The sequence below is a fragment of the Rhodamnia argentea genome, chromosome 2 (assembly GCF_020921035.1).
Source record: "Rhodamnia argentea isolate NSW1041297 chromosome 2, ASM2092103v1, whole genome shotgun sequence".
Classification (NCBI taxonomy): domain Eukaryota; kingdom Viridiplantae; phylum Streptophyta; class Magnoliopsida; order Myrtales; family Myrtaceae; genus Rhodamnia; species Rhodamnia argentea.
The window spans coordinates 3,757,162-3,783,726 of record NC_063151.1 but is presented as its reverse complement, the minus strand read 5'-3'; the positions used below and the strand labels follow the sequence as shown (position 1 = coordinate 3,783,726).

The 26,565-nt window shown below is 40.0% G+C and overlaps 2 protein-coding genes across 3 annotated transcripts; one reads left to right on the top strand and one right to left on the bottom strand.

The window, feature by feature from the left end:
* Window positions 1-5,141: 5,141 nt before the first annotated feature.
* LOC115748980 (repetitive organellar protein) lies at window positions 5,142-23,590 on the top strand. Its single transcript, XM_048275148.1, has 13 exons — window positions 5,142-5,958; window positions 7,489-7,644; window positions 7,968-8,168; window positions 8,349-8,471; window positions 8,664-8,701; window positions 8,787-8,910; window positions 9,940-15,162; window positions 15,290-15,439; window positions 15,553-15,654; window positions 15,734-15,876; window positions 16,252-16,556; window positions 21,139-21,144; window positions 23,578-23,590. Exons 2-11 carry the CDS (start codon window positions 7,567-7,569, stop codon window positions 16,532-16,534), a joined length of 6,465 nt encoding a protein of 2,154 aa, XP_048131105.1. The 5' UTR covers window positions 5,142-5,958; window positions 7,489-7,566; the 3' UTR covers window positions 16,535-16,556; window positions 21,139-21,144; window positions 23,578-23,590.
* LOC115748986 (membrane-anchored ubiquitin-fold protein 6) lies at window positions 17,968-20,753 on the bottom strand. Of its 2 annotated transcripts, XR_007197637.1 has the most exons (5): window positions 20,518-20,753; window positions 20,166-20,313; window positions 19,348-19,518; window positions 18,204-18,364; window positions 17,968-18,099 (listed from the first exon to the last, which is right to left on the bottom strand). XR_007197637.1 is itself a non-coding variant. In XM_030685661.2 (4 exons), the coding sequence occupies exons 2-4, from the start codon at window positions 20,293-20,295 to the stop codon at window positions 18,309-18,311; spliced, it is 357 nt and encodes a 118-aa protein (XP_030541521.1). In that variant the 5' UTR covers window positions 20,296-20,313; window positions 20,518-20,753; the 3' UTR covers window positions 17,968-18,308. The 2 variants fall into 2 exon arrangements, 1 of the variants encoding a protein (XP_030541521.1); XM_030685661.2 differs by having other exon boundaries at window positions 17,968-18,364.
* Window positions 23,591-26,565: the final 2,975 nt, after the last annotated feature.

Genomic DNA, 26,565 nt, shown 5'->3' with positions numbered 1-26,565 from the left:
TGTGCCTGCAGCGCTTATGTTTTTATGGACATGGGTGAATGAGGAAGAAAAGGATGATATTTCCATAGTCACCATTCAAAAAGAGTCAAAAGGTATCTGCTAATCCTCACTCATTACCACCTTTTTTCCACATGGAAGCAGCCATAAACAGTGACTTGGAAAAGATAAGATAAAAACAAATCTTGACGAGCTACAGTCTTCCGCCCACTCGCTTTCAAGTCTCTCTATACATGACAAATTTAGGGTTTGAAAACTGATGTTTTATGCTTTGCTTGCTCTCCAAGAACATGCAACCCCTATAAATTACCTCATCTACTCAGCCGATTAATTCCTGGGCTCATTACTATTCTCGTCCTCCAGCAATAATTGTGCTTCGGCTGTATCGTGGGACATGGCGACCATGTCCATGGCGGGCCCTGACCTAGCAGAAGCTTATTTGCTGAGGAAGCAGCACAAGGAGAAGATGAAGAAGAAGAGGACAGGGGGAGGAGATGAAGATGGAAGAGCAACAGTGGATGATCAAGAGAAGATCTCTCAGGGTTGTTTCTCGTGGCTGTTTCCCAAGGTTCACCCTAAAACTGCGTGCGAAACTTGAAGGTGAGTGCGTTGTAATAGCTTCCCTTACGCTAGAGAGATTGTCTTCAATAATGTTGCTCGATGTCGAAATGTTTATGTGTGCTATATAGACATAAAATGTAATCGTATGTTATATGTGCACCTGTAATCGCGAAGGGAATTAGCTGGTTCGAACTTAAGCTTAGTAAATTTTAATCATCCCCGTGAATTGCTCCAAAGATTGCAGTTTGAGCAAAATATTTCTTCGCACTCGACGCTTAATCAATCATTAACAATATTAATTTTGTATTCTCTCCCCAATTCAAACAAAGATTGAGATCTGTCAATTTGGATGAGGTAAATTCACTCGATTCATTTTACCGTAACCGTGACATAATCACGTGAAAAATACGTGAATGGTCGAGCTCCGAATAATTTATCCACGATATATGTGTCATGAAATGAAAAATCGAGTCTAAGTGTTCAAGAGAGCTCGATGGTTTGGTCATAGAGTTTAGCGTTTACTTTTATTTAATATTGTTCTAACACTTAGGGTCTGCACGAGAACCATTCTGGTTCTTTGATTCCGTTTCCAGGAACAAGAAAAGATAAAAATCCTATTTTGTAATGTAAATGATTTTGATTTTGTTCACATAATCAGTTTTAGAGAATTAGAATCATTTTTAGAGTAAAATCTAAAACAAAAAAAATAAAAAATTGGTTTTAAAAGAAAGAATCACTTTTGAGAATCATAAAACAGAATAGTCTTACATCTTTCATTTTTCCCTTTCAGTTCTCTCACCAATTTTTCCTCAACCAAATAAAAATAAAATAAAATAAAATAATTTAGAAAAAAATTGGAAAATTTTTAAAAAATCACAAAAATTTTAGAAAATCCCTAAAAATAGAAGAAGCTTAGATTATGCTAGTTTGACCTCATTTTCATAAATTTGGGCCTAAATTTCCTAGATTTCCTAGATTTCACTCTTCCGCAAAAAATGTCACAGAAGATGAGGGTATCCAACATGCGGATGATAACATATATACTTGTAGTTGTACGTCACAAAATATGACCATCCGCACGTGAAGCCGGAGCAAAACACATACTTGAATTTAGGACAGAAGCTACAAAATGATAGTGAATGACTTGTACTTCGTACCAAGGAGGATAATTTTTTTTTTTTTTGTCGGTGGATAATTTGATTATTCGGCTGCTATGTTTGTATGTATTTTAGACAACGCAATATTTAAAGAAAAATAAGTTCTTAATATGGAAACTATCCCATGCTTCAATCGAATTTCAAATGTCATGTATTAAAATTTGTGTTTCATTTATGACATGCTAAAAAAATAATGTATTTTAAATTATTTTAGCATGCATTGGAAATTAGTCTTCAATTTATGATGAAATTAAATGAAAAAAATTAAGAAGAGAAACAATTTTTCGAAATAGAAATTTTGTGTAGTTATCAAATGCGTTTCTATTCTAGGAACAAGTTATTAAATGCGTTCTGATTATCTAAAACTCATCTAGGAACAGAATCATAAAAAATTATTTTAATCGAAATCGGTTTTCTAGAATAGAATGGTTACCATGCGTAACCTTATAGTTAAGGATGAGTCCAACATTAGTAAACTAAACTTAAGAGTTTTTCCTTTGCTTTCAGCCAAAGTTCATAGATTTTGTTCCAGTAATGTGTCTTGACAATCTTAAAAACATAGCATCTCTTGTTAAAAATAGCTTGAACTTTAAAACACGTCCGCGAGATATTTAAACTAAGGATGAGCAAAAAGAATTGATCAGATTAGGAATTGCCTAGATTGGACCGAATCGGTCGGTTCGGTTTGGTTCTCGATTCGAAAGGTGGAACCGCCCATTCGGACTACCCGGACTGGACCGACTTCAATTTCAATTTTGTTTCCTTAAAATCGTCAAAAAATATATATAAACTCTTAATTATTAAGGGTACTTCTACACATTTAAAATGTAAATATGTGTTTTAAACACATGTAATCGGTTCCACTAGACCGCTTGAAAATCGGATTGGATCGAGAACAGATCACCCTTAGTTTTTTTTTTTTGTCGGAATCACCCTTAGTTTAAACTCATTGTTTTTGTATCAAACGTGTTATATTGTTTCTAATCCCTCCTCGATATAGATGCTATGGTAACAACCCTTAATATAGACATCAAATAATGCATCGACTCCTTAAAATCATAAATCACGATGCCCCTTTCCGATTTACACTATCATTATTCTCGTGGAATCCGGCAATCCTATGATGTCGTGGTTATTTGAACTTTATAATGGGAGATCTCCAGCAATGATAAAAGTGGTGTTGCAATTTACTAATGTTGTAATACATAATTTAACTATTCTTTTATTATGGCTATTCAGGCGAAAATGGTTTAGTTGAAATTTGTGGGACCCGGGAAATCTTCGTGCAATGTCCAAGCCACTTTGCTAATGCGATAACCATAATGACCCACCTACTTTTTTGGTTCACTTATTATATGTAGTTACATCCAATTTTCACGGGGACATTGCTTTTTTCTCGAAGAGAAAAGGCCACGTACTTCCTCGATGCTTCCACGTGTGAAGTGCACGTGACGGGAGGGAATCGTCACGTGATAAAGGGCGGCCGCTTAGCTGTCGAGCTTGTGACGAGTGATGATGCCATGTCACAGCCTTCGAAAGTGATTTGCCCGGAGACTCCACTCAACCGAACCCATGTGCAAACGGGTCCACCATTCGGGGCGAACCCCACGACCCGTTTTGTGGTCCAAATTCTCGCGCGCCGACGTAGTCCAGATTTAAAAAAATAAAAGGGAGAGAGAGAAAAAAATGATCAATCTTTTGACTAAGTAGACGCGATCCAGGCGATGGTCGCTTGGGGTTTGGTAATCTCAAGAAAGATTGCTAGCGCCAGAACTGACTCACCGGCCACAAGATTTGGCGTCACCAGAGTCTGGCCGGAGTTTCACCGGCCACTCAGTCCTTCGCCGACGTTGAGTTTTTCTCAAAATAAAGGTCATTTACAAAATGAAAAAAATATATTTAAACACGGTTTAAATCAAAATTGTGTTTCGATGCACTTTTACATTAAAATTATAATTTACTCAATACTATTTGTGTTTCGAAAACCACAAACGAGCAAGCCGACTAAGATGGCAAATGCTCAATTACAGAAGCGCCCTTCATCCCCCGTCAATTACTCTTGCATGGAGTTCACGTTTCCATTTTTCCATTTCGTTCCTTTTGTCTTTCGTGGATGTAATTACCATGTAGAGAGAGACTCGCTAGATTCCCATGTGACATTTCTCACTAAAACATTTATATCTTGAACAATTTATTATGTCACTCCTAACAATTACTTAGAAACGGGGAAGGGGTAAAAGGGTCCCCAAAATTACCAGGTTAATTAAGACAAGACAATTATTGGAGTATAGTGTGCAAAACATGATTAGCTTGTGTCTGAATGTTGATATCCAGGTTAAAAACCCGTATTCATTACTAGGGCTAGTCTCCTTAAGAACTTCAAATAGATATCCCCATAACACATTTATTTCATATTAATTATCTCCTCATAAAAAAAAAAAAACAAAGACAAACATGCATGTCCATGACATCTTAAACTGATATTCTAGATCCAAATATACCATGTAGTCACATTCCGTCCCATATCTCGTGAAAATGGATGTTGCATATTAGTGTGATATTGGGCGGGATGGTGATGGGAGATGGATTAGGATCGGGGATATCGGTTTAGGATATTCCGTAAAACGAAAAATCAGCTCGGGGTAAACGTGTCATGATATTTTGCTCGGAAATTGGTTTGGAAGAATTACGTCAGTAAATTGTCAAAAAAAAAAAAGAGATCAGGACTAAATATAAAAAATTAAAAATTTTAAAATTAAATTAACGTCCGTATAATAAATTTAAGATTTTTTTGATAATTTTCTCGAGAAAATATGGACGAGCGAGATTAACCTCGGACCAGTGTGGAAGTTCCGCCGTATTTAATCTCGGTGGGGGGAGCGGGGGGGTTTTAGTTTTGAATAATATGACTCCAGCTCACCGATCATAACTGCAGTCAAAGTCAAAGGGAGGGGCAAAAGCGTAATTCCATCTCCATCAATTAAAACTAAAGGGAGGGAGGAGGAACGGGAAGAAAAACAAAATCAAAATTATTAACTCCGAACCAATTACCCATCAGCTTCAGCATCGCCATCATCAAGCCCATCAAAACATGGTGCTTAAGCTAAAATCTTAGGCAGTAGGCAGTAGCAAAGAAGTCTTTGGCGGGACGTCCCTTTCCCCCCACCCATCTCCTCCTCCGTCCTTTTGCTTAATCAGTGTCGATAATCAAGAAATTTCAAACTTCCGACGGCTGATATCTCACCCCGCAGCGCAAAATCCCACCTTGCTATTAGCAGAAGTAACCGCGATTAACATTGCTATTAATGAGGTTGTGGGTCGCTCACTCTACCCACAATTCTCGCAAGGATCTCCCAAGGCACGAAATCTTGCCCTCCCTGAAATCTCTCTTCCTGTCTCTCTGTCTCTTTCTCTCTCTGTTTCTCAAGAACCCTTCGTTTCAAAGATTCCCTCTTGGCTCTCTCTCTTTCTTTCAACTTAAGCACCCTGCAGACCCGGCACTAGGTACCTACCCCATTCTTTTAATTCACTTTATTATATTCTCAGTAGTTAGCCAAGTTTGGATCTTATTTTGGGTTTTCTTTTTTGTCAATCCAAACCGCTCGCAGTGTTCAGCACTTCAGCTAAATGCTCTGTTCTCTCATTCCCAGCTCACAGGCAGCTCTCCTGTCAAATCTGTGAATCTTTTGTTTTCACCGCCTCCCCATTTTTTGGCGTCTTCTTGCGTAGGCTTAGGAGTTGAGCGACTAATTAATTATTGCAGGGTTTTCAAATTTTGCTTTTTCTCTTTTTGGGTTCCCGTGAGTTTCTTTGCAGAGAGGGATTAGGAAGAAAAGGCGGAAACACCAAAAAAAAGGAACAACAGCCTCCGACCTCCATTTTATCTTCTACCTCGTACATTTTCATCTGGGTTCGGTTTTTCTTTGCTACATTTGGTTGGAAACAAAGGTCATTTTATTTTATTTTCATTTTTTGCTTTTCCCTTGCCTGCTCTATGTCAGACTCTTGGTTCCTAGTGCGCTGCGGAGTTAGAGCATTTGTTTCTTGAACCTCTCGGTTCATGGAACCTTTTTTTCTTAGTGGGTCTGCCTTTGTCGTCTTCGGAAGTGAAAATCTAAGTTAAACTGAGCTTCAGGCTATATTATTCGGATCCGATAATCTTCTGCTTGAGCATTGGACGATTAAGATATAAATCCATGCTTTTTTGGCGCTTGGTGTAAAGATCTTGGTCTCCTCATTCAAGGTACGAGCCTGATTCAGCTTCTTTTTTCTCCTTCTGTTTCGGTCTCTGCTCCCTTTCGTTTTGAATCTTTTTGGACTTAGACCTTCTAGATTCGTCGATCTTGTCAAATGTGGAAGTCTTCGCTGCTTGGTTGAGTGAGATGATGTCATCTTTCTCTTTGATCTGAGCTGCCAATTTATGCATTTTACAAAATTTGAATATCTTACCGTTCTTGGGTTTTTGGTTGAATGCGTGCATTTCAGAATCTCACTTGTCAGTTTGTCAGTGAGTCGCTAAGCTTGGCCGTGTGATGTTCATTGGCCTGTTCTTTCTACTGTTTTGCGCTTAGTTATTCGGCGTTGATACACATCAACTGTCTTGTATAATTTTGTGAATTGAAGAACTTATCCTGATCATCTTGCATTTTGGAGCTTAAATCAGCATCTCGTCGCTCATGGCAGCTGTCTTTCTTTCTGCTTTGGGTTTCTTCTTTAGTGCTTTTCAGCTTAGTCATAGGATCTTTATCAGGCCAGTTTGCGGCCTGTTCTTAAATGCCTTTGTCGTAAAGACTGGGATTTGTTTTAAGGTCTCTTTCGCGCCCGGTCAGTGCCTGAATCAGACTTTTATGTGAATCTGAGTGTAGATTGGCATACATTACCGCACTCCAATATAATGTGCAGCACCTAGACTCTTTGAAGGGGTTGTAATCATGGTCCCTTATTTGCCATATTGAGTGACTCACAGAATGGCTTTTCCTAGAGAAGGTTATTGGGCACCCAAAATGTTAAAAATCATGTGAGGCACTACAGCGTATGAAGCTTGTGGGAGCAATACAGTGTGCGAACGTAATGATGCAGTCACAATTTATCGCTTTAATTGGTTTATGTCACAGTTTGACCAATCTGAAGCACATTGCACCCCTATCAAGTTTCTTTATATGGAGCTCTGTTCTAGATGGTGAATGAATGGCATCAGCCTCTTACCCACCCCACTCCCCTTACATTTGTTGTCTGGAAGTTCCAGTTTTTCTGGCTGTTCACTATCTTGCATTTGAACTCGCAGTCACTACCTGTGAGATTTGTTTTGATTATTTGGCCAGCTTTATGTGTTTCAAACTTAATGGGTTCTGCAGACTTTTTGCCACTAGATCTTGTTAAGCTCTTGGTACTCCTCCGTTAGGGGGCGCTCTCTCTTTTGATTCCTACCTGAAGCCGCAGTACACCAGCCCACCTTCCATTTCTTACTTACAGCTGTTGACAACAAGTTGATTATTATATACGAACCCCAAAATTGAATAATTCTGAGTTGGCAATATCGTTTAGGTAGATTGAATGCGTGCCTAAGTTGGTTCATCAGGACTCTCTTATTTTTCCTTGTTTTATTTTTTTGCCGATTCTACTGTGACTATGTAAAGGAAGGAAACATACGGTAGTTGCTTCTTTTCAGTGAGTGCTTATCATCAACTTTGCCCTTAGATTTATGGTTTTCACGTTAACTGCAATTGCATGAAAAACTCATTCACTCGTTTCAAGAATAACATGACAAATTCAAATTGCATTGGTTTTGCAGGCAGGAAACAAAAGCTGAACCTTAATATCTTGTTGCCAATGATTGATTGATCATTCAGTGATGTCAAGGATCTCCAAGTGGAAGCCTGAGAAGACAAAAACGAAAGTGGTCTTTAGGCTACAATTTCATGCCACACATGTACGTTTATTCGCAGAACCTGAATGTAGTCACTAATGTTAGCGTCCATTTCATTCGTTTTTTGATTTCATCTAAGATTCTATTTTCTGACCTTATAAATTTCACCAGGAAATGTAAATTTTGAGTTGTTAGTTCATAACTTGAATTAATTTTCATGGCTTCATACTTAATGATCATCCGTGTGTGTGTATGTGTGTTATTATATACAAATTTGTCTTATACAAGATGATGCATGAAGTGCCCGTTAATAAATGCCAACAATGTATAGTTCGAGGGCAACTTCTGCAACAACTGAAACAAATAATCATGTCATCCATGTCCAGATTCCTCAAACTGGATGGGACAAACTGTTTATATCATTCATTCCAGCTGATTCTGGAAAGGCAACTGCTAAGACGTCAAAGGCTAATGTGAGGAATGGCACCTGCAAATGGGCAGATCCCATCTATGAAACTACAAGGCTTCTTCAAGACATTAGAACCAGACAATACGATGAAAAGCTGTACAAACTTGTCGTGGCAATGGTAAAGTTTTTATCCGTACTATAAATTCTTAACCTTCTAGTCATCAAGATCACTCATCCCCGAAGCTCCTTCATCCTGGACCTATTTCATGCACCAATTTGTGATTTGTAGATATAACGTCTCCAGTCCTGCCGTCCTTGTGCCTTACTTTGCCTTTTTACTGAAATTTCTTGACGTCAGGGTTCTTCGAGGTCTAGCGTCCTCGGTGAGGCCACGATCAATCTTTCTGATTATGCTGATGCTCTAAAGCCTTCTTCTGTTGCGCTGTCTCTTCGGGGATGTGACACTGGAGCTATATTACATGTAAGGATTGTCAGGATATATCTGAGCTCTCCAGTATTGCTGGTTCTGAATAATTTTTTAGAATTTTAGATGCTGAGTGCCTTCAGTAATTTCATGTTCTTTTCGTCGAATACTTTGTCTCCATTTTGATTGTTATCAGGGTTCTCTCTAAGAATGTGCATCTTGTTATGTGCTGAATTTTCTGTAATGCAGGTTACGATACAGCTGCTTACTTCTAAAACTGGGTTCAGGTAACTCATTGAAGACTATAGAATTCCAGAATATTCATTTGATTCCACCACCTTATGCCATTTTGTGCTGGTTTATAATTTTCAGAGAGTTTGAGCAGCAAAGGGAGCTCAGAGAGAGGGGCCTGCTGACTACTTCTGACCAAAATGGTCGAAGTGAATCTGTTAGTGGAAGAATGTCATCATCTGAAGATTTTGTTAGTGAACATACGGTGAGCTTTATTACATTGCCAGGTCTCTTTTTGGTTCATATATGGTTCTATTCCCAATAATCATACTGTCATCTGATTGTTTTGTATAAAATTACAGCTGATGCGCAGTAGGATAATAAGGGTTTTGAAAGTGTTAGATGGTCACAGTCAATAATGGACAAGTTCTTCAAGTCTTATTGAAAAAAAAAAAACGAAAATTAGTGATGATTTCATGTAGCAGTCATTATCGATTTAAGGATTGACTATAAGCTACAAATCGTGTGATGTTTGTTCACATGTCTGAGGATTCATCAATTTGGTTGTCTTACTTGATGTCATGATTGATATCTGGACATCGAACTTTTTTCAACTTTAATATCAGACATAATTTTCACAAAATTCTTGTTTACAAAGTTGTACCCAGGCAACATGATAGACATAGGAGGATGTAAATCGGGACTCAATGTTGTGCCTTGTCAATTTGTCATCTCTGTAATAATTCGATCATTATGCTCATAATACACAGATCATCTGTGGATCCCTAGGTCATTTTTTTTTTGTGTCGTCCTGCATACCGTGAGGCATGACCTGTTTGTTTGCGTTCTTTAGCATGTAGTTTACTGAGATTTAGTTGTATTGAAATTTATTTTGTTGATAACAAAAGTCTTAATTTTTTCTTTGGACTAAATTTGTGCCCACATTCTTTAGTATACTCTTAAAGTTTGTCATTTATAGGGGTGCTTTTCTGTTATTTGTTCCTTTAACCACGAGGAGGGTGCATTGTTAACCTGCAGCCGCTTTGATAGGACCATGGCCTAGGCCATGTTTAACCTCCCTGAAAATGATGAAAAAGTTTGCTGTTTTTTAGTTAGCTATTTGCAAGACGTGCTAATGTTGGGAAGATTGTACAAATTTAGCTTCCACCCATCCTAAGTTCATTTTCTCTCTCCTAGAACCTCTTTACCTGTCTTCTAGTCAGGTTATCGTGATTAGTTTCTGAAGTTTTGTTCCCTGACCAGTGTTTTGTTTGGTGATCCTTTATGATGACAGGACTATGCAAGGGTCAGATTCAAACATGAATCTAGAGAGCATACATCAAATGAAGAAGAGATGGTTCTGAATGAAGAGCGTGTGGATTCACCCATTGGATTAGATGGCTCTTCAAATACCTCAGGATCTTTATATGCAGAAAAACATGATACATCAAGTGCACATGAAATAGACAGCATTAAGAGTACTGTGTCTGGTGATTTGGGTGGGCTTTCCCTCAGTCAAAGCCCTCGTCCGGGAAAAACAGACCCTTCGGATCAGAGGCATGTTGGGACTAGTGACTGGGTTCATGTATGGGGTTCAGATTATTCTGCAGATAATGACTTGGCAACTACGTATGATGAAAATAATCGACTTAGAGGAAGCCTGGAAGCAGCCGAGTCATCTCTTCATGAGCTGAAATCAGAGGTAAGCTCTTTACAAGGTCATGCTGATAATTTAGGTGCTGAAGCACAGAAGTTTGCTCAGCAGCTCGCTGGTGAGATGGCTTCTGGAGAAAATCTGGCACGAGAGGTGGCTGTGCTGAAATCTGAATGTTCAAAATTCAAAGCTCAAATTGAGATGCTGAAGATTGATAAATTAAGCTCACCTTATGTTGGGAGAGACACGGTTGGATTGGACCAGGATCAAGATTTAAAGCTTAGATGCTTTAGGGGACTTCTTCTTATGGAGGATAAGATCAGAGAGCTCCAGAATAAGACGTGCTTCGGACTTCATGACAGGGACTTCAGATTTCTGGGATCTGACTTGGAGGCCTTGCTTGTTATGTTGCAGGATCTCAAGCAAGGAACTGGACAGGCCGTTTCTAGAATCAGCTTTGCACCCCCAGAAGGAGGTGCCCTGAAGCAGATTGGAGATTCAAGTATAAATGAGAGCAAGAAACTTGTATCCCAGATTGAGTTCGGTACAGACTTGTATCAACCTGAAAGCATGCTTCATCATCTTAGTGTCTCAGGCCTATCTCATGACCCCAGTCCTGCTGATGTTACTGATCCGATGAAAGACAGAATAGTTGAACTTTTAAGAGAGCTGGATGAGTCAAAAGCTGAAAGGGAGAGCCTCACTCGGAAGATGGACCAGATGGAATGTTACTACGAAGCTCTTGTTCAGGAGCTTGAGGGAAATCAGAGGCATATGCTGGGAGAACTGCAGAATCTTAGAAATGAGCATACTGCTTGCTTATATGCTGTTTCTACAGCTAATAAGGAGATGGATAGAATGCGCCAGGAGATGAATGAGCAGTTGCTAAGATTTGCAGAAGAGAAGCGTGAGTTAGATTTACTTAATAAAGAGCTCGAGAGAAGAGCTGCCACTGCAGAGGCTGCACTCAAAAGGGCGCGGTTAAATTATTCAATTGCGGTCAACCAATTGCAGAAGGATCTCGAGCTTCTCTCTGGGCAGGTTTCATCCATGTATGAAGCTAATGAGAATCTCATCAAGAAAGCATTCGAAGATTCCACACCACAAAGCTTTCAAGGAGTGACAGCACATTTGCAGAATCAGAAGCTGGACCCAGGGGATGTTCATGCAACCAAGCTTTTGCAATGTCACAATATGTATAAAGTGCAAAAGAAACAAGTGCATGGAGATATCCTTCTAGACGACTTAAGAAGATCCTTGCATTTGCAGGAAGAGCTTTACCAGAAGGTTAAAGAGGACATGTGTGATGCGAATTTTGAGATAATCCTTTTGGATGTGTTTTCCAAGACTTTGCGGGAAACTTTGCATGAAGCGAGTAGTGATATTACAGTAACGAAGAACAGGGTAGATAAACTCACAAGGCAGCTGGAGCTGGCGACAGAATCCAAAGATGTACTGACGCGAAAGCTGGAAAGCACTATGAAGGAGGTTCGGTCCCTAAGTGATTGCAAGGAAGCTTTTTCTCTAAAATACAATGAAATGACTGTCCAGAATCAAATGTTGGAATCAAATTTAAGGACCATAACCTCTGTAAACCATTCGCTTGAACAGAAAATTAAGGAGTTGGAGTCCTTGATGACTGAATATGGAAGTTACAGAGACAAATTTGAGACCAGTGACGCAGAGAGAATTGAATTGGCAGATCAACTGAGGAAGGAAGTCGAGGATTCTGCGATACTTAGAAGTGAAAAGGCCACTTTGCAGGGAGAGCTGCAAACTCTCGAGCAGAAAATGGAGGAAGTGGCATCTGCAAAGGAATATCTGCAGAACATTGTCCACAATTTGCAAGACAAATTGCACGGTATGTTAATGTGTCATAACGAGAACTTCGATGAGGAATTTCTGCTTAGAGAATCAGACCACCAGGACACTGAATCCGGGTGTCTAAACAGCATTGTGACAAAATTGTCGGACATTCAGCAGAGTGCACGTGATAAATATATACAAGCCATGGAAGAGAGGAAAGCTCTGGAAAAGGAAAGAAATGTAGCTGTAGCTTCCTTAAGTACATCTGAATCTGATATTTTCTCTGTGAAAGAGAAATTTGGGCATGACTTACGTGTTATGCTAGATAAACTAAGCATGTCAACCTCATTGGTGCAGAAGCTGCAAATAAAAGTTGAGGCTCTTGCTAACAGACTCGGATCTAGCTCAGAAGCAGAAGAAAGACATGAACAGCAGCAGAAAGAAGCTCTTGCTGATCTTTGCCGCTTGGAACTTGAGCTCGAACAGCTTGTATCAAGGAATGAAGTTCTTTCTCAGAAATTCCTGGCACTAGAAAGCATAAGTGAGGAACTTGGACAGAGTAAGTTGATTATATCTGAATGTACCAAGGAAAATCATGCTTTGATGGCATCTCTACAGAGTAAAACTGAAACATCTTCTCAGCTGGAATTGGTGGTTTCCGAATTGAGAGAAAACTTGCACTCTCAGGAGAAGGAGTTGCATAATCAGAGAAGCTACATAGAAAAATTAGAGATCAGTATATCCGATCTTACTTCCGAATTGAATGGGAAGCACTGCCAGTTGCTTAGTCTTGACGAACAGAGAGTTGAACTGCTCCACCTGAGGCAATTGATATCAAATTTAGAGCTGGAGAATTCAAGAATTGGTGATCTTCTCTTGCATAGTGAAGAATTTCTAAAAGTTTCCCGTGAAGAATCTTCTTCTGTTGCTGAATTGGAAAATCAGTTGTTTGAAATGCATGAATTCTTGATATCTGCAGATATCCAGTTAATTTTCACTAGAGTTCAGTATGAGACGGGGATTCAAGATTTTGTCTGGCAGCTTCAGTTCTCAGATAGGTACCTTGAGATGTTACAGCAGAAGAATCTCGACCTTGAATCGAGACTCAGATGCTGTCTTGAAAATGAGGCGCATCATTTCGAAGAAAGTACGAAGTTGTTGACACGTCTTGAGTCCCTGAGATCTGATTTAGAAGCCTCAATTGCTCAAAACAGTGAATTGCATGATGTTAATAATGTTCTGATGGCTGAGCTCGAGGAGCACAGGCAGAGAAATGAGACGTTGGATGCTAGTATATGCGCGGAAAGGAGGAAGCATGCTGAAAGTCTTGAGTCCTTGAAATTTGATTTAGATGCTTCGATTGCTCAAAACAGATTACTCCATGATTCTCATAATGTTCTGAAGGCTGAGATCGAAGAACACAGACAAAGAAGTGAATCTTGGGAAGCTAGTATTTGCAAGGAAAGGAGGGAGCATGCTGATAGTATCGAGTCCCTGAGATCTAATTTAGAAGCATGCATTTCTGAAAATAGAGTGCTTTGTGATACTAATGGTATTCTGAAGGCTGAGCTTGAGGAACACAGGAACATAAATGCAATGTTGGATGCTGGTATTTGTGAGGAAAGGAGAAAGCATGCTGAAATTCTTGAGTCCCTAAAATCTGATTTGGCAGCCTCCATTGCTCAGAATAGAGTACTTGAAGGTACTAATAATGCCCAGAAAGCTGAGCTTGAGGAACACAGGAAGAGGAATGAAATGTGGGATGCTACTATTAGTGAAGAAAGAAGGAAGCATGATGACAGTATTGAGTCCCTAAGATCTGACTTGGAAGCCTTGGTTGCTCAGAATAGGAATCTTCAAGAGACTAATAATGCTCTGATGGCTGAGCTCGAGGAACAAAAGAAAAGATTTGATATGTGGGACGTTAGCATCTGTGAGGAAAGAAGTAAGCATACTGAAAATCTTCGTTGCCTGAACTCTAACTTAGAAGACTTCATTGCCCAAAATAGAAAACTTCATGATGCTAATAATGAACTAATGGCAGAGCTTGAGGAATATAGAAAAAGAAACCAAAACTGGGATGCTAGTGTATGTGAGGAAAGGGGAAAGCATGCTTCCGAGGCTGAAATGCTCAAGAGTCTGTTGATGCTCTCTGAAGAAGAGATTGATGGGCTAATGCTTGTAAATGAGGAACTGCAAGTGAAACTTCTGGTACTTGAAGGAAAGATAAAAGAACAGAGTTCTCAGTTGACTTTGCTAGAACAATGTCAGAATGAAATCGTTGCGATGCAGAAGCAGTGTAAAGAGCTTACTGAGAAGCTCTCTGAACAAGTAATGAAGACTGAAGAGTATAAAAGCTTGGCCAGTCATTTGAGGCAGCTCAAAGATGAGGCTGATGCTGAGGTTCTCCAGGCACGTGAAAAGAAAGAAACTGATGGACAAACATTTGCTGTACACGAGTCGTTGAGAATTGCATTTATCAAGGAGCAGTATGAAACGAAGCTGCAAGAACTGAAACAGCAGCTTTCCATGTCAAAGAAGCATAGCGAGGAAATGCTCTGGAAGTTACAGGACGCAGTTGATGAAGTAGAAAGCAGAAAGAAATCTGAAGCTTCTAATTTGAAGAAAAATGAAGAGCTGGGTATGAGGATCTTGGAACTGGAGTCTGAATTACAAGCAGTAGTTTCTGAGAAGCGTGAGAAATCGATGGCTTTCGACTGTATGAAGGCGGAGATGGAATGCTCATTAATAAGTCTCGAGTGCTGTAAAGAAGAAAAACAGAAGCTTGAAGCTTCTTTGCTTGAGTGCAATGAGGAGAAGACTAACATTGCTGCTGAACTTGCACTAGCGAAGGAATTTCTTGAGAGTTCCAAAACACCTAGAAGAATTCTGGAGAAGGACGCTGATCAATCTCAGATGGATTGCATGCCCGATGACCTGGTTGCAGGGACTCTACATTCTGCAAAATCCCTAAATAGGGATGAAGCTGATGCATGCACAAATCTTGGTCATGAAGACGTCCATGCAAGTGGACTCATGAACATGCAATCTAAACAGGTTATATATCGTTTTTCTATCTGGTTTGTGTGCTTGAACTCGTATCATTTATCAGCCCCCAGTGCCTCTGTGTGTGTATGTGCACGCAGGGGTGTGTCGATATCTAATATTCTGCGCATCACTTTAGGATCTTCTCACCCCTAAAGGCGAAAACGGAGTACAAACACCTGTCGATCGAGACATTGCTTTGCACAGTGACAGAAAGGATCTTGATCTCCTTCATGATCAATTCAAAGTACAAGTTTTGAAGTCAAGCATGGACAATTTAAGCAAAGAGGTAGGTGATACACTCTGAATATTTGGCCAGCAAAGATGTTCTTGTGGATATATCAGCTAACAGACACTTCGATTCTGGTTGTTGCCAATCCAATTATTGTCCTCGTCTCGCAGTTGGAAAAGATGAAAAATGAGAACTGGCTTCTTTCTCAAGATGATCATGTTGCAGATCCAAAGTTTCCAGAATTGCAAAGGGAATTAATGCGATTAGATAAGGTACTTCTTTGCATCCTTCATCTTCGTAAGAAGCCAGTACCCACTAATGGAACTCACTCTTTTTTTTCCCTTGTCTCAGGCAAATGAGGAACTGAGCAGCAAATTTCCTTTGTTCAATGAGATGTCAGGCGGCGGCAACGCTTTAGAAAGAGTACTCGCTTTAGAAATTGAACTAGCTGAAGCATTGCAGGCAAAGAAAAAATCGACGATCCAATTTCAAAGGTACTTCTTGTCATTAGACTAACTGGCATGTGAGGGTTATCAGTTGGAATGTCTTTTCTTTCTTTTGTGAAGCTCATCACTCATCTATAACGAAAATGGAAATTATTCTCGTTATCCTATCAATCCTATAGTCCTGGGAATTTGCATCATCTTATGATTGTTTCACATGGCAATGCATTTTGAACTATCTCTCAGTGCATCATGATAGTGGATCGTCAACTCAACCCCACTCGCATTACAGCTTAGACGCGTGGTTATTTCTCACTAAGATGAGACACAGTTACGCCTTATAGATTAGTAAATGGGAGTCTGCATCATAGAATTCTGCTGAAGAGAGGTAACAATTTGTGAATGGGTCCGTGAATCCTGTTTCAGCTCTTTCTTAAGACAACACGGTGATGAGGAAGCAATATTGAAGAGCTTTAGAGACATCAATGAGCTGATCAAAGACATGCTGGAGCTAAAGGGAAAGTACGCATCTGTAGAAGGCGAGCTAAAAGAAATGCATGACCGCTACTCTCAGTTAAGCCTTCAATTTGCTGAGGTTGAAGGAGAAAGACAGAAACTTATGATGACTCTGAAGTGCGTCCGGTCGTCTAGAAAGGCAGCTAATTTGAATCGCTCATCGTCAGCATCCATAGGGGATCATTCCTCATAGCCAAAGTGGAAGGAACCTCCAAGCGAAAGTCTAACTGGCCACGCTCCTACTGCGATGTGCAAGAATGGGTAGATGCCGTAATCGGCAACGGATAACATTACACAGCCAAGGTGCTCGGAGTTTTGTGAGATGGGTGTGGGATATTGACCTCTAAGCTGCCGCCGCCGCCTCTCTCTCTTTGGTGTATATACGTTCCTATTGGTGGATGAAACTGTAACTATCATCAGAGCACATAGATATAGATACCTGTGACGATGAAACCTCTGATCCTATACATCTGTAATGCCTTATTTATGTACAGTGATCAAATTCGTTGATTGACAAAGTCCGTTGTCTCCGGTCGCTTTGCTTTCTGGATCTGTTTACTGTTTTTTGGGCTGTGTCTGCGCTATAGTAGTGGGCCTGTGCTTGGTCTGCATCAATGCACCCGAGCTACCAGTGGCAGCCATAAGTCAGTCCAGGGCAACACTATCCCGGTTCTTGACACTAAACTGGAGGCGAGTAACATCGTCTCCCTTGACTGCGCATAGCTTCTTGTCCAACACGCTAGTGGGAGGATCAGAGACTCAAAAGCCTGATTATTACCTAGAACCAAACAGGTTAGGAAGTTAAATCCATTTATAATCCTAATTTTGGACGTGTCTCAAATTCGAAGAAACTTAAAGCATGTTTAAACTTCAGATACACGAAGAACACGATACATGAAGAAGTCTTGTCAGATCAAGCTTCTACATCCCATCGTCTTCATCAGCATATACCGAAGTTTTGCCGAATCAAGCTTCCAAGCTCCATCGTACATCGAAGTTTCACCTGATCTGCCTTTTTTGTCAACATATACTGAAGTTTCGGCAGATCACCTTGCAAGCTTGTCATCTTCGTCGACGGATTACAAAGTTTCGCTAGATCACTCTTTCAAAAGCCTCGTCATCTTCATCTGACATTTTTATCGGATTACACTTTCAAGCCCTATAGTCTTCGTTAGGGTTTATCGAATTTCTACTGGATCAAGTTTCAAAGCCCTGAATAATTTCAAGAAATTGAGTTTTTCGTTGTTTGGATCGAGATCAATGGCTGAGACACCTGAGGTGAGGAGACAATCAAAGATATACTTGTAATCGAGTTTTCAAATTAGAGATAGTATCCACACATCATTTGATACTAATTAATTTAACCCGTTTGTCTTGTGGACGGTTATCCGTTCAATATCTTGTACAAACGACCACTAAAGAGCCATTCTTTACAGCCACAAGAAGCTAACCTTCAAACAAGTCGTCCCAAGTTCCAGGTTCCATCGTTCAGCAGAAATAACGTCGGTCAGTCTGCCCTATTATCGTTAGGAAGTCGTAGAAAAAGCCAAAACCATTTTCCATTTGTAACAGATGTACATGTATATATCTTTACCCAAAGGGGATTGCTATGCTTGAACATTGCAGTGCACACTAACCATCTTCCCTCACAACTTACTTAGAATAATAATCCCTTGGGAAGTGAACATCCATCGGAAATCTCTTTATACACTGAAAGTGTGCTGATTACATCACTCACAACTCTACAACAAATTTTTCCTGTATAAACAATCCAACAAATTCTCACTTGAGGACTCTATAAACTGTTACAGCAAGAATTTATCTTTTTTTCCCAAAAGATTTGTCAATGCACTGATTCTCACAATGATTCCAAGAGCAACTTAGCACGTAGCAGCCCTATCTTGACAAAGCGTGAAGCAAGACCAAGCCATGAAGATGTCGACTCTGTTACCTGAAGCTACAAGAAGCTACAAAATTGAGCATGAACACCGAGGTTTCCCCAGAGACTCATTCTGCAACTTCTCTGAAATAAAGCATGTTGATAGTCATTTCCCTTCCGCATCAACATATTAAATGACTTGTTCATGTTTCCTATAGATGATACTAGCAAGCGGGCATGTCCCAAACACGGCAAGAAGGAAGCCTAGCACCATAATAAAAAATGACACTTTGATGCCAATAGAAGAAAATTTTAATGACAAGGATTATTTTCTTCCATGAAAGTGGACTCGAAGGTTTAGAGTCCCTTTGTAGCAGTAGGAAGTTTTTCTGTACACAAGTCATGCGTGAAATGTGATGGTGAAGTTGCTATCGGTATAACTCTGTGAACCTGAATAATTGAGTATTGCTATATTCCGAAGATCTTTCATGGAAGAATATGACAAGAGCTCTTTTTCATGTGCTTTGGGTGGATATGTTGAAGAGAAATAGCACATAAACTAAGTTACAGGACCTTCTTCATCAGGTGATTAAATAGCCAACAATAATCTTCAACCATGCAACGGAAGATGGTTTTGGAGGTAAGAGATAAAGGAGAAACTCGTGATCTAAGAGTGACAAAGCCCTTTGAAAATGCATCCTAACACATCTAATGCTACCACAACATGACAGAACCAAATTTGAATGATATGGTGATAGGAGAAAACAATGGGTTTTTATCACCGCTATCACCATTAGTGCCAGACCATGAAAACTAGTTTCTAGAACCAGCAGTGTCGTGCGCAACCTGTAATCATTCACATCGGATGAAAGAGAACTTGTGTTGATACTTAAATAAAGACCCACTCGAAAAGGTCAACACCACTATGGACTACTCTGTAAGCTAAGGAATCCTCCAGATGGTGGCGAACCTTTTGGTGAGGGTCTATACTTAAGAATTACATCACCGCCTATCTTCTATTTGGTGTGGGACTTGGGGTGTTACAATGGTAGACATATTCTTTAGAGAAACATGTTGTGCGTGCTGAGAAACCTCACTTAAACATAGAACACAATAAAGGTTTTTACCATTCTTTTTGTCTGAAACGGGGGGACGCACAACAACATGCATGGTGATGACACCCCCTGGAAATTCACCAACTTGAAGTCTCGACTCAGCAAGGGTCTTGTTGTTTTCCAGTATCTTTCCAGCATGAATAAGCTTTACATCGTTCAATGTCTTGGGGCCATTTTCTTTGTCTACCAATAGAAACAGTATACGTTAAAAGAAACTCATTTATCATTCAAGTAACTAACTCTCATCTCATTGTTAAGCACGTAATCTGACAGCTCCCCAATTCCACTTAACAGAAGATACCACTTCAACCTCAAGACTTTACAGAAAAGTAGCATAGCTGCAATTCTTAGCTTACTATGATACAAAAGCAAACCAAACAGCAAATTATACAGGGATACTCAACTAAAGAAGGTACAGCTATCGTAATCAGGATTGATGCATAGCATGATGCTTCCATCAACTTGTGGACCGTGAATAACGCCATTGCAGGACACTTTCCATATGAAACCCAATTTCTACTTCGTTGCATAAACACATCTGAGATACTAATTTACTGCAGTCAATACCATCAAGAGATCTCTTCAACCTAAAACATAGTAAAATGGCAATTCTAGCCTGTTCAAATAAGCTAAAACATTCCTCAATTATTGGATATCATACAGTGCACAATAAACTAAATTATATGAATGCAGCTAATGATTCATGACGACAGACAAATTACATGAACACCTAAAGTAGGTATTCTAGGAATAGAGTGCGACAGTACAAAAGCAATGACACTTGTAAGAACAATCGCAAAAATCAGATTACATTCTCAAAATCTACCAACCTCGAGGCCAATGAGCAACCACTTTCTCTTTGAGAGAGGCCACCGTCATAGCCGGGCGGTATTTGCTGGGACCAATGTCGCTGCCATCCGCAAGCCTGAACTTGAGCTCAATCAAGCCTTCACCATCCATTTCATCAAAATCTCCTCCCTACAACAGCAACAAATCAAATCTCCGCCCCATTCAACCCAAACTTTTCAAATCGTACTCACGCCGATCACTCATTCACTCGAGACACTACCACAACCTCCGCCCCCGTTAAAATCTCTCCATCTAAGAAGCAGGAGATCCCCGCGGAATGAGACGATCGTATCGATACAGGAAAAGTCTAGGTCGGATTCGATATAGATTTACCGTAGAAGAAGCCGGAGTCGCGATCGGAAGCCGATTTCAGCACGGATTTCTCCTGGAACCGCGCGGAATCTGTCGTGAGATTCGGATTCCTCAGATCCGAAAAGGGTCGACGATCAGATCAGGAGATGCATGAGAGCGACCGACGAGAGCTTGAAAATGAGCTCACAGAAGGAGGAGGAGGAGGAGGTGGAAGAAGAAATGGAAACTATCAAAGTGGGGATCGACTCTTACCTGAATCTAACAGAAAAAAAAAAAGAAATCTAATCATATAGACAGTGACGCTTTTTACGGAAACCCCCCTGCACTTTTCCTTATTTACCATATCAACCTCCATTCTTGCAAAAGTTGCAAACCGTGCGCCGTGAAAAAAAATATTTTCTAATTATGGACTTGTAATTCACAAATTTTGTGACAACCACATTATTTTAGTTTCCTTTTGTTTGTTAACTTCACTAAAATAATCCATAAAATGTTGAAAGTTAAATTGGTGTTTCGAAGTCAGCTTTGAACTAGACAACGTTGATTAACTATGTCTAAGGGAAATTGTCCCGTGACGGCGCCTGATTTTCTTTTTCAATTCCATTGATTTTACGTCTGACGGGTTCTCTTCTTCCTATGAATTTTCCTCTCCTACCTACCTGTCCTTTGCATTCATTATCGTAAAATAAATTAAATAAGAGGGTAAAGTTAGCTCTTGCCCGCACCCTCCTACCAAAGAAATTTGGAAACACTTCGTCTTGTATCTTTGTACTAGACTGCAATGCTCTTGCCCGCACCCTCTTAATAATTTGTACAATGACGAGGAATTCAATACCCCGTTACTCCAATTTCTCTCTCACACACAATCAAATATGAAAAACATTATAATAAAAGAAATAATGTATTTTAAAATATGTTATCATGAGGATCAAGTTTGTCTGAAATTAATCATCCCCGAATTTTACGTCTCAGAGTTTAGACGAAAAAAATTTAAGGGCTTTATTCAGGTCCAAATCACTCTTATTAAGCAAGGCTAAGAGGAAAAAAAAAAGGACATGAATGGGAAGAATAAAATAGGTGAAAAAGTAGAGTTTTGTATTGCTGGCGGGTGGACAATTAAATGGTCGGATGGTGACATTAGAACAAACACAAGTATTCTCGAGCTCTTTATATTTTTATCAGCGTGCAAGAAAAGAATCAAAACCTTCTATTATTTATGTCGACGAGGAAAATGAACGAATTCTCCCATTGAATATGTTTAAAAGTTTGATTAAGTGGATTTAATAATGTTGACTCCTAACACAAAAGTAGCCGCATTGATTCTCCACGGCAATGGCCGATGGTATATGCACAAAAAAAAAAAGGAACTCATTATGTTAATAAGTTAATGGAATCAATCTTCCATTAAGCATACAAAAATTTTAGTACGTTAAATATATTTCGTCACAAGCCATTTTCATTATATAGATAGAGAGAGACGACACAACGATTATCGATATGGAAAAATGTCATTGGAATCGCATTTGCATATCAAGTACTTGACATCTTCTCGATTGCAATTGCTATGCGGTTAGATTTAGCCAATATAGCTGTTCAAAATAGATAAACCACTTCAAACAGCTATCATAGATTACTTAAAATTAATTTTTTTAAAACTAATTGGAGAATTATCAAGGTTGACGTAGGGCGTTGGGAGATTTCCAATCTTAATAACAAAATATTACCTTTTCGGATCCCGCAAGCTGCGTGCAAACTGTTCTAGGTTAGCGCCACATGTACAAGTCGAAGGCTCAAATTTAATTGGTTTATGAGGATTGCGGATATTTATTGAAATTTTAGAAAGTTGTGAGTCTACGCTCATATCCTCGGTCATGCAAAGTTCTAATTGGTTGAAGAGATCGTATGTCAAGAAAGACGAATATGCAAAACATGCGACTAATTTGTGCATGCAACTTGGCGTTCTCTTTGCTGAGCTTGCAGATGGTTACGCTTCAACTCCTCGCCGTCTATACGAAACTCCTCCCGTTTAAGTTCGCCTAGGTGTTTTGGTCGTATTTTGGTTTTCCGAATGGTGGAGTATTAGGAAGAACATGAAGAACAGTGGCCTGGTTAAGAAGCAATTATTAAAAATGGGTTTGCCCGAGTCCCTAGCCCATCTTAAGATTAGGCTCAGCAGACTGGTCCGAGTCCTATTGTCAAACTATATTAATCAATAATGGCGTTCTCTTTGCTGAGCTTGTAGATTATTGGAGATCCAGCGTGGAACCATGTTGACTGATTGCCCAATAGAGACTTAAAATTAAGAAATTTTTAACTAATTGGAGAATACCCAAGGTCGACGTAGGTCGTCGGGAGCTTTTCAGCTCAATAACCGAGGATTATCCGTTCAGAACCCGCAAGCCGCGTGCAAACTGTTTTTGGTCAGCGCCATATGTAGAAATCGAAGCTTGGAATTTAATTGGTTCACGAGGATTGCAGATATTTCTTGAAATTTTAGAAAGCCGTGTTTCTATGTTCATATGCTCGGCGATGGAAAGTTCTAACCGGCTGAAGAGATCGTAAGTCAAGAAAGACGAAGATGCAAAACATTCGATTTATACAAAACTCCTCTTGATTAAGTTCGCCTAGGTGTTTTGGTCGTGTTTTGGTTGTCGCAATGACTGTTTTTAGGTTGCGCTTGTTTGTACGAAACTCCTCCTGTTTGAGCTCGCACAGGTGTTTTGGTTGTCGCAATAGTGGAGTATTAAGAAAAACATGAAGAACAATGGCCTGCTGAAAAAAGATTAAAAATTAAAAATTGGGCTTGCTCGAGTCCATGACCCACCTTTGGACTATGCTCCATAGCCCAGTTCGAGTCCTATTGTCAAACTAAAATAATCAATAATGGCATTCTATTTGCCGATCTTGTAGATGGTTAGAGATCCAACTTAAAAACCATGTTGATCGATTGTCCAATAGAAACTTAAAATTAAGAAAATTTTAACTAGTTGGAGAATACCCAAGGTTGACGCAGCGCGTCAAGAGATTTCCAATTCAATAACTAAAGGTCACCTGTTCAGATCCCGCAAGAAACGTGCAAACTATTCCGGGTCAGCACCGCATGCACAAGTGAATGGCTCGAATTTAACTGGTTCATGAGGATTGCGAATATCTCTTGAAATTTTAGAAAACCGCATCTCCACGCCCTTATTAGAAAGTTCTAATCGGTTGAAGCGATCATAAGTCAAGAAAGACGAAGATGCAAAGCCTCCGACTAATTTGTGCACGCAACTTGGTTAGACAAGTCGACAATTTCTTTTGGAGGAGGTCGGTTTCTTGTCTGGTCCTCCAACCCCTCACGTCATCCTTTGAATAAATAATCCCAGTTGAGGCCCGCATTAATAATTCTCAGCAAACATACGTAAATAAATAAACTAACAATTAGCAGAAAGTAGCTCTAATTAAAAGGGCTAAAGCCATTAAGATTCCAGCTAACACGTAATTAGGAATAATGCTTTGAGCACCCAAATTCGACGACATGTCTAAGAGACCCTCTGGCGGACGCAAGACAGCGGAATCGAACTTTCGCGCCTACGATTTTCCTTCCAAGCCACTCAAACTCAGTTGCTTAATCAGACGATCGTCGTGAGCTATAAGACGGGCGAAATCTCATCACGTTTGAGTGAATTTGGACAGAGGATCGCAACACTAAGCAGATCGTCGGAGCGTCGGAGATGTGAGCACATCCCCAGTAGATACTAAATCGACCGAAATTGGGATTAGGGCACGTTATTTTATCACGAAATGTGTCTCGATCGCTTGCCTGTTTTTCGTGATGAATATCACAATCTCGGAGACCCAAGTTTCAAATCAAATGCATTAGGATATCCCAATCATGGTGCTAAAACAGAAGTTAATTATCCAGGGAATTTCTGCAATCTGTGTTGAAGCTATTGCTAGAAAGCCCCTAATGTGTGGGGGTGATTAAAGCCTGATTAGGAGGAAAGATTGCAGGCCTGATGGGCTGATCCTAAAGGTGATGTTCGGCCCAAGCAATCAGGATGGCGTACGTTCGTTGGATGAGTTGGTGCTTTATTTCGTAAAAATCCTAATTAAAATGAGAAAAAAGTTCAGTAAAATAGCAAAAAATTATAAAGGTTTGAGCAAAACCCATTGACGAGGCAGAATTTGATTTTCCAACATATTAAAGTTTCTTCTCGAGTTTAATTATTCAAGTTAATTTCCATCCGTTGCGCTTCAACAATTTCATTTCTGCAATGGATCCAAGCCATTAAGGCGGCATTTGGATGTCGCCGGGATAAGGATTACGATAAATTTTGAGATTTGATGAGATGAGAAATTTTCCGGATTGTAAACATGGACATATCTAATCTGGATAACTGCTTGGTACGCCTCAAATAGGATTTGGAAAAAATCATAAGGTATTCGATTAAGTGAATAAAAAAAAAGACCCTGAAAAAAAGAGAGTGCAAAACCACTGCATTGTCCGCTGCCGCCATGAGGGGGCTATTAATGATGGCGTGCCACCATTGTGGTGGTCGCTAGCACCACGACAGCTGGGGAGAGACAGGCGCTAGGGGGGAAACCTTAGACAACCATCGAAGGGGTTTTGCCCGAGAGGTACGATAACCGTTGAGCGGTCACCAAACGGCGCCACCATCTTTGTCCATGGAAGCACCTCACGCTTGCTTTGTTTCTTCCTCTTAATTTTCGTTTTATTACCTATCCAATCTAGGTCTGTCGCATCCTCAATATTTGATTATTTATCATGATTTTTATTGGGACAAGTCTGTTAATACCCCGTTCGTGAGATGTCATTAAAGGCGAGATAGGACAATGCTTATCTTATATATTTTGACATGGAAAATGTTATTAATGTAGAGAAAAGAACGCAAACGTGAAAACAAAAGTGTTTAAGTAAGTAAATTGAGAGAGAGATTGTTGGACAAGTAACTTTTCTAGCGAACCCCATGTTCAGATACTAAAGAGATTTACATATTTGCATTTTCTCTCTCTCTCTCCTTTTTAAGACCTTTTACTTTACTCATCATCGTACGTTCAAACAGTTCATGAAAATAGACCGAACAACTTGTCATGAGTTTGGTTGTTTCTTGTATTCCCACAATCATGCGGCCTTAGAAAAGGCCTTCTCAAGTCAACCGATTCCCACACTCACATGACACAAAGGTTGTTCAAGGAGAGAGAGAGAGCATGGGGAGGAAGCTCCAATTTGTATTCTGAATAGTGTGTGTTACAAATGAGAGGATGATCCATTTATATACAAAAAGGGGAGACCTCTCATCTTTCTAATCCTAATCTTTTCCCTCCTTTGTCCAACATACCTTGTCTAACATGTTTGGATTCCTATGTTTCGTCTTACGTAAGTTGTTCCTTGTGAGACTTTTCACCTTCCTTATTTTATAGGATTCTCTAGATATGATCTGATAATTACTTGGCTCGTATCCGGGACGATCTTGAAGTGTTCCAGAACACTATGGGCCGTGCCTGGTCACACGCCTAGCCGCCTTGGATCATGCCCGACCATATCAGATCGTCCGTGGACAACCGTGCCTGGTTCACAGCATGATCCACGCCTGGTTCATGGTCCATCGTGGCACGGGGACTCCGTGGACCGTGATACACCGGTACGAACCCCAAGCGAGTCAAACGAAAGGGCTCCATCTGGGATTGCAGCCCGTTTTAGGGAATCTGGAGAGTCCAGATAAAAAGCTTTCTTTTGGGAGAGAGAGCAGCAGAAGCCAAGTGCCAGTGCAAGTGCAAGTGCAAGTGCAAGCAAGCAGAGCTCTGAACGGGAATAATGGCGGAGTCTGCAGGGAAATAGAGAGGCCTCCCCAATCATAAGCTCTGACATGTATTAACTAACACCATGAATGATGAGGATGATAATGGGAAGTAGCTGTCCATCATCATCAACATCGCCAACCCCTCATCTTCTAACAGCTGAGAGTTCTTGCAAGTTGCAAATCTCTCTCTCTCTCTCTCTAGATAATTTAATATGCAGAAAAATATATAAGAAAGAAGATAATAAATAGAAAAAAAAAAAACGTG